General features: G+C 32.9%; 2 protein-coding genes and 1 long non-coding RNA gene across 4 annotated transcripts; all 3 read left to right on the forward strand.

Moving 5' to 3' along the window:
- Nucleotides 1–5,837: 5,837 nt before the first annotated feature.
- LOC123920575 (syntaxin-31-like) lies at nt 5,838–9,660 on the forward strand (the record flags this gene model as incomplete). The annotated part of the gene is made up of 4 exons (XM_045972856.1): nt 5,838–6,166; nt 6,265–6,515; nt 8,136–8,174; nt 9,610–9,660. Coding segments are annotated over exons 1-4 (558 nt in total), but the record flags the coding sequence as incomplete, so codon positions are not given.
- On the forward strand, nt 8,251–16,676 carry LOC123920410 (EH domain-containing protein 1-like). Of its 2 annotated transcripts, XM_045972672.1 has the most exons (16): nt 8,253–9,752; nt 9,841–9,920; nt 12,491–12,559; nt 12,632–12,689; nt 12,863–12,918; nt 13,016–13,052; nt 13,158–13,219; nt 13,769–13,882; nt 14,019–14,121; nt 14,238–14,287; nt 14,643–14,771; nt 14,862–15,113; nt 15,221–15,300; nt 15,569–15,695; nt 15,984–16,127; nt 16,229–16,676. In XM_045972672.1, exons 1-15 carry the CDS (start codon nt 9,662–9,664, stop codon nt 16,002–16,004), a joined length of 1,329 nt encoding a protein of 442 aa, XP_045828628.1. In that variant the 5' UTR covers nt 8,253–9,661; the 3' UTR covers nt 16,005–16,127; nt 16,229–16,676. The 2 variants fall into 2 exon arrangements, with proteins under 2 accessions (XP_045828629.1, XP_045828628.1); XM_045972673.1 differs by lacking the exons at nt 14,019–14,121; nt 14,238–14,287 and having other exon boundaries at nt 8,251–9,752.
- On the forward strand, nt 10,669–11,613 carry LOC123920413. The gene is made up of 2 exons (XR_006813657.1): nt 10,669–10,951; nt 11,255–11,613. It is a non-coding gene; the product is annotated as an uncharacterized LOC123920413 (long non-coding RNA).
- Nucleotides 16,677–17,952: the final 1,276 nt, after the last annotated feature.

Genomic DNA, 17,952 nt, shown 5'->3' on the forward strand with positions numbered 1-17,952 from the left:
TTGACTGGCAACCTGAAGGGTGCAGTGTTCTTCAGTTTTTTGTTTTTCATACTATTGACCACATGGTTTTGAGTAATTAAAATTTGTCCATCACCAATATAACCCATATATTTCCTATAATTCAGTTTTAATTCCACTGATTTTAAAATAAACCAAAAAACATAATTGGTGTTGTGAAGGTGTCGTATTAATCTCTATAATTCAGTTTTAATCACACATTTTTAATCCCATTGAAAACCCCCTTGTACATCATTGTGAAGGTGTTGCACAGATGGAAGAACACGATGAAGATTTCGAAAACAATCGCAAGAACACGGTGGTTTCGAACCAGACTACGGTTTCAAGATTGATACACAATCGCATATCAGTGAAATCAGAGACTACAAGTTCTAATACCTGGTCTTATTATCTAAGTTTTCGTTCAACATAAAGGATATATTAAAATTGAATTAATTTGTACTATTACAATTAAAATCTGAATCTCCAGTTTTATGATATAATTTGTCCCTTTGATGAAACAAAATTACAGTCAAAATATAATTTGTCCCTTTGGTAACAATGAAGAAATTAATTGATTTTTCAAATAAAAGAAATCATGAAGAAAATAGTTAGAATTACAATTAAATTTTTAACTGTATAAATTGTTGGATTGCAATAGGAATTCTTGTGAAGTGATGAAATTCACGAGTTGCTGATGGTGTTGTGGTGGAAGTGATGAGATTTTGAAGGTTAGAGTTTGAGAAAGTGTCCATTGAATTAATTCATACAATTTGGTGTCATATTAATGATAGAATTCATGGTAGAAATAGCAGAGCAAAAAAACCCCTAACTACAAGGGGAAGTCTTCAATCTAAGCTTATTTTCATCTACAATTTCATCATCTAACTTAGTGCAATGAAAACCCCTAACTACAGAGAAAGAGGCATCTATATTTTTAATTTGGGGTTAAACTAATATTTAATGTTGTAAAGGGCAGTATTCATAAATATGCCAGTTGTGGTAATTGTGCAAATAACATAACTTAATATTATAATGATATAACCTGTTTCACCTGCAAATACAGATTAAAAATCCCTTTCCCATGGTGGGAGACCTACGCTACTTTCCCATGCTAGCCAACGCCAATTCACATTATTGCAATCACGGATGGACGACCGCGTTTTCATAACTTGGTGGGTTTTGAACATTAAAATTTTGATTAATAATCAATTATTTATTTTATGTTAGTCAATCAAATACAGTATTTATTTTGATTAAAATTTGCCATTTTTTTCAATTTCTTTTTGTACTAAAAACATTATATATGAAGCACTATGTTTGGTCTAGTTTACAAGTCATTCGTTATAAGCTCATCTACCTATAAGCTAGTCAGTTTATCAATCATTCGCTATTTTTTATATAGGAAACATTTATAAAAAAGTCCAATAAATAAAATTACAGGATGGTAACAAATGCTAATAAAAGGTAATGTAAAATGTCTCATAATTGGTTCACACAATCCATTCCATTGTAATATGCAAAGGCTAATACGCTAGCTAAGGGTCTTTTTCAAAGTCCAAAATGATGTTTGATTTAATTATATTGGTCAAAAATAAATATTGAATAGTTCTGGCTCATACTTAAATCATGCTATAAATATTTTTATGAAAAAATATTCATACATAGGGACATGATATGGGTCCCCCTAATATGAACCCCAAATAAAAGGTCCACCAATGAACCTCTCTATTGTACCTGCTATAGCAGGTTGCTCCTTTTATTGGTGAGTGGGGCCCACAAAATTTTTAAAAGAAAAAAAACAAATTTTTTAAAGAGATGAGTAGTTGATTACATGTTTGCCCCTTTAACTAGTCATAGTCATATATCTACAACTTCATAATGCTCTCATCTTCTTCATCTGAAATAATATTGGTTTTGAAATTTTTTGAGTTTTTTTATTTGTTCATCTTTTTTCTTATCTAGTATTTACGGTGAATTAAATACTAAAAAACATAAATTCATTATATAATTTTGTTTTTCGATTAGCAAAGAACTACATATTATTGGATGTATAACCTTTTTTTTTTTTACACACAATGTATAACTTTTTTTAAATCGTTGATTATTTCCAAAATTATTTGGGTGTTGTATTTTAGTATAAATTAAAATACGAATATGAATTAATTTTTCCCTTTTATGACCATTTTGTGTTGTCATGTTGGCTTTCAATGAAGAAGAATTTTTTTAATATTTCAAAATCTAATTTTTTTTTTGACTAAAACTTTAAGTTTTGACCGGAGATTTTAAATTTTATCAATATGAATGTTCAATATCACCTAATTGGACTAACAAACAAATGAGAAAAAGAATTTTGATCATCAGACTCCGAATGTATAGACAGATCGTAATAAAAGTCTAATCGAAAACCTAGTTTTAATGAAAGGGTAACCCAACTTCAAACCCTAAATCCCTAAATTATGTTTTCCCCAAATTTTTATTTTTTAGGCAAAATTACATTACATGTCATTTATCTTATTTTTTGTAACACTTTAGTCCTTTAGTTTTTTTTTTGTAACACTTTGATCCCTTATTTATTTACAGTATAAAAAATAAAGGACCTATTTTTTATGCATATATTTTATCATGGTTTTGGTTCTTATTTTTATGGGTAGATTTCTTTTATTTTAACTAATTATTTTTTTGTTCCTGACTTTATGTTTTGTATTTTTTTTATATTTTTATCTTTAAAGATAAAATTACATTTAAAGATAAAAGATTTAAAATATTATTAAAATTGATGAGAACAAATCTTTTTTTTTAACCGTAGTTCTTTTTCTTTTTATTAATGCATTAGTAGTAGTAGTTCCTTTTAATACTATAATATAATGTTAGGAAAAATGTTGAAATATTAATAATTTCAATTTTAAAAATATTTTTAATTAAAAACAGAAATTCATCATAAACTTCGTAAAAATCCACAAATTAATCACGATCTTCGTATAAACTCAATATTTTTTTTTTAAAGTAAACCCATAAAAAGAAAATCATCAATTGAACAACTACAACCCAACCCAGAATTTCATCAACATATAAAAAACGCTTTATGTTCTCAACCAACACTGATATTCTCTATCGTGACTCTGCTCTTAGTCCTTGCAAGAACCGTCGCGAACCAGATCGTATTCTGTTTCGATCTCACGCGTCACCGCGCCGCCGCCGTCGACGAACAACCCAACAGTGACGCCGCACCTCCATCTCCTCATTCGTGCTATTGTTTTCTATTCGTGCAACCCCACATCAAACGCACGCGTCCTTTGCAACAATAGACATAATTTATGACATACTTCATATGATGGGTCGTGATGATGTACCAGTTGGTCTAGGAGATGTTTTTGCAATGAATAAGACAGATCCAATACTATCAGTTGTTGGAGACTGCAAGTATGTTAAAGTTATTTCTTATGGGAGTGGGAAACGTGATAGAGAAGGAGAAAGATCTATTAAAGAAATATCTATTTTTGATAATATGAAAATAGAAAGTTTCAATTTCATGAGTGGTGATAATTAACAGGTCCAATGAGAATGGTAATCTTGTTAAACTGTTTGGATTTTATTTGCAATGAAGCATTGATACTGTGAGATTGGCTGCTGGTTGTTTTTTGACAGAGTTGTACTTACTACTACTTAGATTCACAGTTCAATGCAAGGGCATTAACGGAATCTATCATCCTAATTTAATATCAACAAATTTTTAATTTTTTTTACTGTTATGGGACCCACCAACAAAAAAGTTAAGGAAACCTGTTGTAGCAGGTCAAATTAAGAGGATCACCAGTGCACCTAAATTTTTGAGGACCATATTAGGGGCTCCCACATGATATTATTCTCATAATTATTCTTCAATTAATAGCGGCACAGCTTGTTACCTGTTTGCCCTTCATTCAAATATAATTATCCTACTTATATATATTACCAACAAATGACTTAATTGAATAATTCAATCTTAAAATGATTCCTTCTTCAAGGATGATTCTTTTCACTTTGCTGAACTAGTATAGGAATATTGTTTCTTAAACATAACTCATTGAAAATCTTAAAATATTAACTCTGAAAATCTTTATTGAAAATCTTAAAATATTAACTCATTGAAAATCTTTCTTAAACATTCTCATCTTGAGAAACTTTATAGTAGAATGACACTTTTATTAGATTATGAGGATCTCATAAAATTTATGTAGTTTTCCTTTTTTGTCTTGTATTGTTGTAGTATATCCTCTCAAAGCACACAAAGCTCAATGTGAGTTTAGTCACATAACTTCAAGTGCAATCTTATGTAGTTTGTGATGCAAGTTCTTATATCATGACTCTTCAATTCTTTTATGAGAACCTTAGCTTGTGGCGATGAAGAAGACTTTATACGATAAGTTTCTCACCTTCTAAATTAATTATTTTATGACCCGAATAATAGTTTTCTAATATCTTCACGAAGAATAGGATACCATATTATTGCAATTTTATAATGCTACTTTGATTCTTTCATGTTGAGAAAGTATGATGCACTTGTTGGTGTGAATGATTTATTATGTGATTATCGTTCTTTCAACAAAAACTCAAGTGAAAACATAACTCACAATTTGAGAAGATACTTTAGAACATATAGGCCAAGTGATGCAATAATGATACATATATAGTAGTTAGATAACGAAAGACTTAGGATAATAAGGGTGAGAGATATATACTTGATTGGCATTTTGACAAACCTAGAGACTAGAGGGGAAATGATGTTACTCATGTTATCGTGGAGTTGATAAAATATTATCACGACTTTCACTTGTCAATATTAGATTTTTTATAATTTAGGCATGGTCATGAAACACAATGGCATTTTCCTTCTAGTCTAACACAATTTCTATGACTTTTGTGATGCCCTGATGTTGTTATGAGAGTTTATCTATTTCTACCTATTTTTCTTGTGTGCATGCAGATAACACCATGTATGATCAATGTGTGATCAGTGGAGCTTTGTTGCAAAGTCATAATAAAGGTTTTTTCATATAACTTATGTTATTGTTTTATTTTAGACCATTGATTTATACTTTAACTATGACACTATGTGATTATGTATACCTCTAAAAATATAACATTATTGTATATACCTCTGATGTTTTTATTCTTTAACTAGATTCTATTTATGCTTTAACTATGTTATCTTTTATGATTGTTAACTTTATTGTGAAGAAGATCTCTTTTATGATTTAACTATTCTTTGATTTCTTAAAAATGTGAAATACTAATGTATGCCTTCGATTTAGATATTTTAAAATAAGTGAGAAAACATAATACTAATGTTTATCAATTTGGATGGACTAATCTAACATACCTTCAAACATGTTGAATTATACATTATTCAAATTCAATTCATTTAATTGATGAACTTATTTTGAGCTCAAGTTCAACTTTTTAAGTCGAATATCAAGTTTTAAAAAAAAAAATATCTTTTTGATCCATAAAGAAATTGAAAGAGTTAATAATTGAATTTTCGAATTAACTCAGTCAGTTAAATTTACTCCCTTCGTCCCAAAATGAGTGAGTCATTTTGACTATATACACTATTCACATATCTTGTTTTGACCCTATTTTTCTACTAATAAATAAAACATATATTAGCATATAAGATGTTGAATTCATCTCGAAGAGTATTTACAAAATATCATATTTTTATAATTTTTATTATTATACGATTAAAAATATTAATCATTAAAATCATGCATTGACATGCGTGACGCAGTCAAATGACTGACTTATTGTGGGACAGACGGAGTATTTGTTTTGTATTTTCCCAAACAGACCCTGTCCGACCACCCGGTCCAATATGGCTTTTCTGATTCGGTTCGTTTCCGTTTGCTCAATGAAACTGATACGTTGTGTGTACGAAATCTCTCTCGCCATAGAATTTCTCTCTCCGATTCGATGGCTTCCACTTACCGTGACCGTACGTCGGAGTTCCGATCACTGACGGAGACTCTAAAGAAGATCGGCGGCGGAGGAGGTGGAGCCACATCACCGCCTAATCAACAACCGTCTACCTCTCAAAATTCCTATTCAAGATCCGAATTCAACCGAAAAGCATCACAAATCGGATTTGGAATCCATGAAACTTCACAGAAAATCGCTAGACTCGCTAAGTGTAAGCAATTTCATCATCATTTTATGTGTATATATATATATTGAATCGAATTGAATTGATTGAATTTTGTTTTTATGATCTGTTATTGGTTGTTGTAGTGGCGAAGCAATCGTCGATGTTTAATGATCCAATTATGGAAATTCAAGAACTAACTGCATTCATTAAGACTGATATAACGACGTTGAATGCGGCTGTTTTGGATTTGCAAAATATTCAGAAAATTGATTTGGCTGATGAGATTTACTCAGAAGATAGAGTTGTACATTCCAATGCTGTTTGTGATGACTTGAAGAACAAGCTCATGGGAGCCACAAAGCATCTTCAAGATGTTTTGACTACTAGGACAGAGGTAACTATTGTTTAGCACAAACTTTACAAACGAATAGCGGATATAGTGGCGTTATAGCGCAATTGCATAGGGAAATTTTAACAAATTGCTATTGTTCTCTGATACGCGGTTTAGTACAAGGTGTTGTCAAATAGCGGCTATAGGACTCTAGCACAGTAAAATTTGAACAAACTGCTATTTTCTGTGATGCTTGATTGACTATACTTATGTCAAAAGATTTTAATCATCCGACGATTAAAAATTATTTAGATTGACGGTGTATATGAATTAAATCTATATTTGTATGTTTATCGTCAATCAAATTTTTATGTATATTATGTCATGTCACACAATTTTTCTCATGTTATGTAATTTATATGGTGAATGTATGTTATGTACCCTAGAATATCAAGGCTCACGAGAATAGGAGGCAAATATTTTCTAATAACCCTTTACAGCATCAACCAAAGTCAACTACTGAGCCGCCACCTTGGTCTAATTCAACAAATGCATTTGAAACTGAGAGTTTACAACAAACATCAGGGTAAGTAATTTTATTATCATGTTAAAGGTTGGCTTTGTTATTATGCCTTGGCGTTGTGAATTTTCTTTCCCAACTTCGTTGCCATTATGTAAAACTAGGGAAGGTGGCACAATGTGCAAACATTTGAATGTGGCTGTTGAGGTTGTCTTGTCACCTTCTAGTTCTACTTGGTGCATCTGAATTTGAAAGTTTTAAAACTCTTATTCTTCAATTGTCTTGAGGTCATATCATGGGTTGGTTAATGGTTCAATCTGGCCATATGTATGCGAGTGTGCCTTCGTATTAATGTCTCATCTAGCTAAAAATTTATTGTTTCATTTTACCCCTGACATGATATATAATTCATTTTCCGACTCTCGAGTATCAATACTTTTCATTATTTTCCCTAACACACACAATGACATAGTAGAGCTTTAATTCTTGTACCAGAAAGAAAAAACTTTAATTTCAACTTTGATACTTTACTCAGCTAGACAAGTAATAGTCTTGGTGATAGTCATCTCAGAGAAGCAGAACATATATATTTGATGTGTTGATAGGTAGGTGATCCTTGTTTCTCTTGCTGAAAAATTTAAATGTCAGACTTGACAAATGACTCCCAGACAAGAGGCCCGCACTCTGTATAGAAGATCTATTTTTACTCTTCTGAAATTCAGTATGAACATGCAATTAAATTATTTAAACTCGAAGTTTAGAACTGCACTTTAAACTGTTTGAAGGGATTCTCACCCTCGGCATAATTTTACTGAATCCCCTTTCAGATATTTACTCCTTGTGAAACATTGTTAAAATCTCGTAGTCTTAACGGCTTATTTTATATATCCTCAATTCTTTTCTACTGCTAACAAATATCTGACATATTTGGAATGCGAAAATCACAAGTTTTGGGTTTGTACATGTGTCTGTTATGTCGCTTAAATAGGAACCTACGATTAACTATGACATAGCTAATTACATATTCTATTTGACAAAGAGCATTTTAATACTTACAATTACAGATTCTATTTGACATAGCTAATTTAAATGTCTTATTTTGATTATGTTTAAAATGACAAGCCTTTGAAGTTTAATTCCTGAAAAATTCTTGTCTTATGCAGATTACCATCAAATGGAATTCCAGTTGGCAATCAGCTAAGGTTTGTTTGCATTTTCTTTCACAGCTACAAGATCAAATTGTCCCCTTTACATTTCTATATAACGTGATTATATGTTGGTCTAAAAACTCCAAATTTTACTTTTAAGCTAGCATTTTATGTAAAATGTAAAAAATGTGGCTTTCATAGGTTTCTCATGGATCATAAATCTCTTGTTGTATATTAACTTAAAAAGACCTAGTCTAAGAAGAACAGAAATTAGCACTGAACTTTCTGAATGGAACAGAGGAGTGAGTTCTTACAAGCAGAGAATAGAAACCTAATCACAGAATTGTAGGACAACAAACATAATGAAGAAATAAAAAACCAGAGGATGCTCTAAAAAGTCAGAGTTGCACTTCTTTCACACAGAAAATCCTCTACCCTAATCAGTCGTGCTAAAAAAGCGTCCCTTCTTTCCGCCATTTAAATCCCCTTCACTAACCTCCTCGTTTCACACCATGTAACATGTGGTTCCCAAAGATTATCCAGCCAGGCAATCTCTCCTTCCTGTGGTTGTCAAATTTTCGAGTTAACTCAGAATCAGCTAGTTTCCGACTTTAGGTATCAAAATTGAGTTAACTTGTTTACAATTATTATTTTTGTATAAAATTGACTAGCCTTTATAGACTTGTGAGTTTGACAACAATTGAATGAGTCTAACAAATGGTTATTTTCCCCTGACATGCCTAAAATTATAGTAGTTTTTTTATTCTTCATAAACTCAAAATACAACAGCTGAAGGATACAACAACATAGTGCACACAACATTAGTCTTGGAGTTATAGTACTTGACACTACAAATTGCTATAATATCCCATCATGAACCCATCTGCGAAAAAAATGAACAATGTTGTATTGAGTATTAACCCCATAGCTCCGAGCACGAATAAAGTCACAAACCGGAAAACATGACATGAATAAACCCATCACTACAAGTTTGCAATGAAGCCAAAAGGCCACCAAGGTGAATGAACCCAGAGTATTAACCCCATAGCTCTGAGCACGAATAAAGTCACAAACCAGAAAACATGACATGAATAAACCCATCACTACAAGTTTGCAATGAAGCCAAAAGGCCACCAAGGTGAATGATCCCAACTCTGACGAGTTGAAACCTAGCTTAGAATCCTTCTCAAACAAGGAGAATTCAGTCCCTCCATCCTTGGCCCTTTAGTATTTTTTAACTCTGATTTGTCAATTAGTCCATCAGTAATGGTATGGTTTTTTCTGGTGTCAGTTATTTTCCCTTTTTAATTTGACATGATTTATGTATTCACGAAATTTAATTACGACCTCGATAGTGCTTATTATTTCACTTACTGTCTCTTGAATCCTCGAATCATCTTAAACAAGAAAGCTAACTCTAGTTTCCTTTGCAACGCTAATCGAACTCGTCGAATATGATAACTCACAAAAAGCACAAACGACATCACAGAATCTGCGTTTTGGAAACGTGAAACGCAATACAGTGTATTGTTCTTCTATCAATGGAGTTGGAGTTCGATCCGATCCCAATCGGTTCGTGCTCCAAAGAGCATCACAACATTTACCAGCAATGGTTCAATTTCGCTGATTCAGGTACTAATCTATCTATTTTCACTAATTTCTTGCTTAGTTTTTTTGGTTTAACAATGGAACTGAACACTGTGCTCGCTTTGATTTTCAGATAGTGATGGACGCATGACGGGGAATGATGCCACCAAGTTTTTCGCTATGTCTAATTTGTCCCGTCAAGATCTTAAACAGGTTTTCTTGTTTTTCTTACATTTATGACTTGTAAACAATCTTAAGATATGATTGCTTGGTTTGATAGTTCAGAAAAAGGGATTAAATTGGTTGCTTGGAGGTAACATATGCAATGGAATCAAAACTTAGATAATGTGATTTTGGCAGGTTTGCCCCTGTTGTAATTTTCTAACTGAGAATCCACTGTTTTGCCATGTCACCCACTTTGTATGGTTATTTTTAAACTGATAGTGTGATGCGGAAAGATGGTGGTCTCTCATTGGATATTAGTGTAAACCTATTTTACACCGACAATGTATGACCATTATTATATATATAGTAAATGTAATGAATTTGCATTTATATTCGAGAATATAGAATTTTATTATATATATAGTAATTGTAATGACTTTGCATTTGTATTCGAGAATATAGAATATGCACCGCCAATGTAAGATAGTTTTACACCAACATCCAATGAGCATCTTGTATTCCACCAAATCATAGGTTATTTTGAAATTAATTGTATGACATTGCAAATTAATGGTTTACACTAACATCCAATGAGCATCTTACACTGTCAAGCATGCATCGGTCCAATTTCAACTTTCCCTGTCCATCCTACTATCAGGGTAGTCAATCGCGCGCGATCCCGGTGGGATCCCGGTGACGCGGCGCGGAGCGGTGGCCAACCGCTACGGGAAGACTCGGAGCGGAGCAGCTCACCTTCTCGGTGGGATCCCGGGTTCTCAATGGAGCGGGTCGCGTATATCCATCCCGGGATTGGACCGGGTTTTTAAAAACATGGGTTTTTGGGAATTTTATTGATTTTAGTAAGGGTATATTTGGTATTTTACATCTTGTTGTTCACAACTTCACAAAAGAAACCCTAGCCGCCGCATCAATTCACATCTATTATTTTCTTCACATCAAAATAACGATCCAAAATCAAATTCATCGTATTATCATCTCCAAAATCAAAGCTTCATCGTATTATCATCTCCACCTCCTAACTTCTTCAAAGCTTCATCATCTCTCCAAACTTCACCAAGGTTGGTTATGTTTCTTTCATCATCTCTATTTCATCATCATCAACTCTGTTTTTTTTTTGTTCTAATCTCTCTACTTCATCATCATCAAATCTGTTTCTTTCTTCTCTACTTTTCCAACTCTGTTTTTTCAAGCTCTGTTTTTTTTTTTTTTTCAAGCTCTGTTTTTTTTTTCTTTTCAAGGTCTGATTATTTTTTCAAGCTCTGATTGTTGTTCTAATTAAACCACTCTGTTCCTTTCTCTTCAAGCTCAGTTTTTTTTTTCTTTCTATCTTCTAATATCTATTTCATTCTGTTATAGTTTAGAATTTGTCAACTATGGCATCATCTTCATCTTCAGCAATACCATCAATCTCAGAAACTGTGCAGTCTAGTTATGTGAGGCATACAACAAGTGGAGGATGAAGGTGTTGAAGAAATTGGAGATGATGTTGAAGATAATGTTGTGGAGGCTGATGAGGATTATGAAGAAGACAATGATTTTGATGATGATTATTAGACTTGATTATTTATTTTAGTTACTTTATTAATCTAAGTGACTTTTGCTTATTTATTTTGCTTGACTTTTGTTGGTAATTTTTGTTACTTTATGATGATGAAGGTGTTGAAGACTTGAGATTTGTGGTTTGAATTTATGATTTATGAATGTTTTATGGATTTTGAGATGTTTGTTTAGTTTTACATTAATTATATATTTATAGTATTATTTATGTAATTTATAAAAAAATAAAAAAATGAATAGCGCCATCCCGGCCATCCCGCTCCCCGGGATGCCGCTATCCCATTTTTGGGGTTGGCTGCTCCGCTCCGGGATCCGGGATTAACTACTATGCCTACTATACTAAACTCTACTCTTTTTCACTTTGCTAAATCAAATTATAGTGGTTGCTCTTGAATTGGGTTTGAACTTTGATTTGTGGAAACACTATCACAGATTATCCCACGATGTTGTTAAATAACAGCTATAGCGGCGCTAGCGCTATTGCATATTGGAATTTGAACAAATCGCTATTGTTCCACGATATACTATTTAGTACCAAATATTGTGAAATAGCGGCTATAGCAGCGTTATAGGCTTATAGCACTGTTGTGTAGTGGAATTTGAAAAAACCGTTATTTTCTGCAATCTGCAATTAACGACACTGTTATTCAATGTAACTCCTTTTGTTTTGACTTTTTGTTTTTTAGATTTAAAGATGTTGCTATTAAGAGTTTTATGTTGTCAATTGACCATTTTGTTTTAAATTTTAACTTTAATTTATTTTGTTTTGTACTAGACTAATAGTGGATTGGGCGTTTGCCCTCTTCTATTCCAAAAAAAAAAAAAAAAAGACTGATAGTGGATTGAATTTGAACTCCTACACTTTTATTTATTTCACTTCGATACTAATTTGACGTTTGTGTCTATCAATTGGAATGGTATGGACATGTGGTATTTGAGTTTTTACATAAACTGTACTTGTTGATAAGTATCTCTTTTAATTTTTTTCTTTATACCTCGTGAACTAAATTGTTTGTTTCTTTGCTCCTTACCAAAATAAGGTGTGGGCTATTGCAGATTCAAAGCGACAAGGTTATCTAGGTTTCCAAGAGTTTATCATTGCTATGCAGGTAAAAATATGTTACACTTTGCGGAAGTTTAATGCTGATCGATTTCCAGAATCTTACTCATTTGAAATGTAGGTAGTTTCTTTGGCACAATCTGGACACCCAATAACACATGATCTGCTGAATAGTGATGGTAAGTAAGTTATGTGTGTTTAGGTTTTTCTTCTATTGTTTTGTTTGAATAAAGTTTTGTAATTGTATTGGTCAAATATTAAAATGCACATAGTGTGTACTGTCTGCACATATTTATTGTGAATTTCGATAGCAAGTTTTTTTTTAGCTAATAGAGCTTATCATTTATTGCAGTTGATTTGAAAAATCTGAAACCTCCCATAATGGAGGGTTTGGATGTATTACTAGCTGTAAGTATTTATTTTTACGATTTCCTATTTTTTTATGGTATTAACTTTTTCATGTTTATTTAGTAAAAGTACTTACTGCTTGGCTTTGTATCTACAGAAAAAAAAGCATAAACAAAAAGACACTGATGTAAATGGTAATATATTTCCCATTTTATTGAATATGGGCACTCGTTGATTTTTGTTTTCTTGTTTGCTCCTTTCTCTTCAAAATCCCAGTTAAGTAACTAGCGATAATGCAGGTAGTCCTCAGTTACAGCTATCACCATCAAGCAGTTGGTTTTCTTCGAAGTCCACAAAAAAGGCAAGCATTCTGCTACTCTGTGTATCTGTGACTTTGAATTTTTCCTCCCTTTCTTTGTGCATTATCCTTATCTGCTGCTAGAGAGAACATCCTCAATATTCATCTTAAGTTTTGGATTAGTAACAGTTACAAGTTTGATTGGCATTCTTTACCAGCTTTATTATGCTTTAGTTTCATTTTGTGTCATCATAATCTTGAAGAATGAAAAGTATCCCCAGGAATGGTTGGTTTGATTTTTGTCTGACTAGGATGTTACTAGAGGCCTGAAACTAACATTATCTCTTGGATTTTATGCAAACGTCTAAATGATGCATGCCAATACCAATAATCTGCCTGAAGTATCAAGGCTAATCAAATTTTCATTTTGTCTTGTATCCATCTAAGTTGGTATCTGATAGGGCATAAAACAATTTGGCATTATCCTGTAGATGTGTTCTCTAGGCCCTTTATTCGGTGTGCTGCTACTTCTTTGCTATTGCCAAAGCTTAGAAATTATACTTATATGTTCTTATAGGGTTTTCACTTCTATTTTGGTGCATATTTCAACAGGTGCCACTTTCCTCTGTGACATCAATAATTGATGGCTTGAAGAGACTCTATATCCAGAAGTTGAAGCCTTTAGAAGTTACTTACCGCTTTAATGATTTTGTCTCCCCATTATTGGTCAGTAAGTTACCATCTTTAGAAATGACTGGCCATTATAGATTTAGTGTCACATTTCTATACTTGGTTACATCATTGCTTTGTTTTAAATACACAATTGACATCTTTATTGATTGCAATGCTTTACTTACTGTAGACAAATAGTGATTTTGATGCCAAACCTATGGTTATGCTTTTGGGTCAATATTCAACTGGTAAAACAACATTTATCAAACATCTGCTTAAATGTGGTTATCCAGGCAAGTAATTCTGCTTTTTCTATATCCATATCGGTGTCTAAGTGTGGAACTTCCCATATCTGTTTTGTAGACATAAGTTATTGAAGCTTGTGTTGTTTTTCCATAACTATCAATAGGTGCACATATTGGACCTGAGCCTACAACTGATAGGTTTGTTGTTGTCATGGTATGTGCCAGAAAACCAGAGTCCCTCCCACAACACTCTAATACCTTAAAGTTTTCAAATTATTTTTGCATAAGTGCCTAGTTTTGACTATTTGAATTGTCTTGAGTTCTAGCAACACTCTCTAACACACTTTCCAACACACTATCATTTATTGGTTAAAATTCATATTGGTCCCACCAAATCAGGTGGGTCGCATATAATTTTGGTGGGACGATATAAACTTTAACCAATAAAAGAGTGTGTTAAAAAGTGTGTTACTAGCATTATTCTTTGAATTATTGTAAGATATCTTCAAGTCATCTTGGAAAATGAATTATTGCATTAATTTTAACTAGCAAATGGTGTTGGTGTACAGTCTGGACCTGATGAGAGAAGCATTCCTGGAAATACTGTTGCTGTCCAAGCAGACATGCCGTTTAGTGGACTTACAACTTTTGGCACAGCTTTTCTGTCAAAATTTGAGTGTTCACAAATGCCTCATCCGGTAAGTTGCTTTAGCTCCATTGAATAAGTTAATTGATTTTCCTTGTGTGCATTTGGATATAACCATTAACCAATTTTTGATTGTCCAAAGCTACTGGAGCACATTACATTTGTGGACAGTCCTGGAGTTCTATCTGGAGAAAAGCAACGGACACAACGAGCATATGATTTTACGGGTGTAACATCTTGGTTTGCTGCAAAGTGTGATTTGATACTCCTCTTGTTTGATCCTCACAAACTTGATATTAGTGATGAGTTCAATCGCGTGATAACTTCTTTGCGGGGACATGATGACAAAATTCGAGTAGTTTTGAACAAGGCAGATCAAGTTGATACTCAGCAAGTAAGCACTTGTGTAGTTAAACTTCGGTTTGTTTTTATATATATACTAATGAAACTCTTAGTACATGCTTTAGGGAATACTGACCTCAATTTGGCTCTATGTTACAGCTGATGAGGGTTTATGGAGCCTTAATGTGGTCACTCAGGAAGGTGCTGAACACACCTGAAGTCACTCGTGTGTATATTGGGTATGTCACTTAGTATATGTATGTCATTGTTAAAATGTACTCTTTGACATGGAGAGTTGGAAAGAAACCAATGTGTTTCTGCATTCACCAGTTATTTTAATTTTATCTTTATCTAGTATCATGAAGTTGCACCAATGTTATTTTTGTGGTGGAATTGTGGCAGATGTATTTTTCAAATTTTTTTGATACTTATCATAATTATAGATTTCTGTTATTGTGCTATGAGGGTTAATTCCAAATCTACCGTAATCTCACCTTTCTTTTGCAGCTCCTTTAACGACAAGCCTGTAAATGATGCTGTCAGCGGTCCAATCGGAAAGGAACTGTTTGAAAAAGAACAGGAAGACCTTCTTTCAGATCTGAAAGATATACCAAAGGCGGCTTGTGATCGAAGAGTGAGTTTATTTATTTAATTTTATTTTATTGAAGAGTCATTTTATTTTATTTTCTACTAGACATAGTTAGCAAATAAACTATGAAGATTGACATGATTTAATTACTAGGAAGTTTGCCTTTTGATTTAATTTTGTGGATCTTCCGGGGTCATTTTCTTGATGGAGAAATTTGATATGTATACTTTTGCTGAATATCACAATCCAGTTAATTATTGTTTATATGTTATTTATTGAAGTTGCTGATTTGCATAATTTTATCTTATGTATTCAATTCATTGACTATTGTAGATCATTGAATTTGTTAAATGAGCCCGAGCAGCCAAGATACATGCTTACATTATCGGTCATCTTAAAAAGGAGATGCCTGCGATGATGGGCAAATCTAAAGCTCAGCAAAAACTCATTGATAACTTGGCAGGTGAATTTGGAAAGGTATGCACCAGATTCTTCATTTGCTCTGCTCACCTTACATGTCTCTTTGATGTCACTTAAATATTATATTGTGTATATATGACCTGTAAAATTCAAAACAGGTACAAAGGGAGTTCCATTTACCTCCTGGTGACTTTCCAAATGTTGAGCATTTCAGAGAGAGCTTGCGTGGTTATAATATCGACAAGTTTGAGAAATTGAAGCCAAAAATGATACAAGTAGTTGATGACATGCTTGCCTACGACATTCCTAACCTCTTGAAGAATTTTAAGAATCCTTATGATTAAATTTCTTAGCACTTAATCCATTGATGAGTTGATTTAGTTGCAGTGACATTTGTAGTATACTAATATTGCGGGTTATATCCAGTAAAAAGAATAATCTTACGGGTTATTGATGTAATACACCCTGGTCCCTAATCCCATTTTCTGTAGTAGAGTTTTAATGTTCATATATGAACTTTGTATTGTATTCTTTATCAGTGTCATCAGCAACAAAGTTTCAAAATAAAAAATAAAGTGAAACCACAATTATTTGTCGGGTTAGACATGTTTTTTCTCTATAATATCAGTGATTTTTGGTTTTTAATTTTTTTTCTGCTTCTAGTCTTGAATCTCTTACTTGGTTTAAAAGTTTTAGTATTTTCTAGTCTTTGTTGTTAATGAATCTTTGACTGTTGAGTGATGATGGGTTGGTCCGACAGAAATACACATCCCCACCACAATAATCTTTTGTTCCTTTTTAGTTATCGTACATTCTCATTGTTCTGCAACATACATGTGAAAAGGATATTAATGTAGAGAAGGATGTGAAATTGAGAATGAGAATGAAAGAAGAGAGAGTGATAGCGAAGAAATAAATGGAAACGAAGCGCAGAACAAAAATACTATTGAATGAAGTGAATGTAGTATGGAAAATGAGAATTGGTTATCGTACTTTGTGGTCTTCATCTAACAAAAATCCTTCACATTTGCTTTAGGTTACAACTTACGATGACCATGGCAGAACTGAGGGGACAATGTCCCTGGGACATTGGTTATAGTCTCTTTGTGGTGCAAATATTTATTAATAGTGGGCTTGGTTTGTGGGTCATATCGATTTCAAGGCTTATTTTCCAATAAGCATGAGAATGGAAGCAATATTAAATTTTGGTGGGATGATGTATGGGTGGAAAACGTGGTTGTTTCTAATTTCATGTCAAAAGGATATATAGTTTCATTTAAGAAGTGTGACCACAAGATTGGATGTATGTACACGGTTAACTCAATATCTCGTTACTTATTCGGTTCAATCCATCCCCCAGTTTCTTTGAGCTTGGATAAGTTATCTTGATTCGAGAAATTATGGATAAGCCATGTTCATTTAAAAGTTATTGTTTTTACTTGGCAACTACTTCTTTGGTCAATTACCAACAAAGAAAGCCTTGCTAAGAGGGAAATTTTAATTTGTAATGGTTTTCAACCGTATTGTATGTGGGACTTGGGACTTGCCCCGTGCGGGAGTTGTTGTATAAAACTTTAAGGTAGTTTGGTTTTGTATCAGTTGTTCGTTCATAGCTATCCTTTTGTGGTGTTGGGTGTGTTCTGTTTCTCCAATGGTGGTGGGAGGTGTCTAAAAGGTTTGTTAACCGTGTTGGGTATTTATAACACTTTGAAGTAGTTCTTTTCCTTGAGCTTCAAGTTCGATAGATTTTGAAGAACTCTATCTGTCAATTCTGCATAAAAGCTCAATTGGTTACCACCTCCCACATTTTCCTTGCTTTTTGAAGATCCTCATCAGAGTTCTCTAAAACATTTAAGTTTTTCAAGTTGGGCCTTTTTTTTTT

The sequence above is a fragment of the Trifolium pratense genome, linkage group LG4 (assembly GCF_020283565.1).
Source record: "Trifolium pratense cultivar HEN17-A07 linkage group LG4, ARS_RC_1.1, whole genome shotgun sequence".
Taxonomy (NCBI): Eukaryota; Viridiplantae; Streptophyta; class Magnoliopsida; order Fabales; family Fabaceae; genus Trifolium; species Trifolium pratense.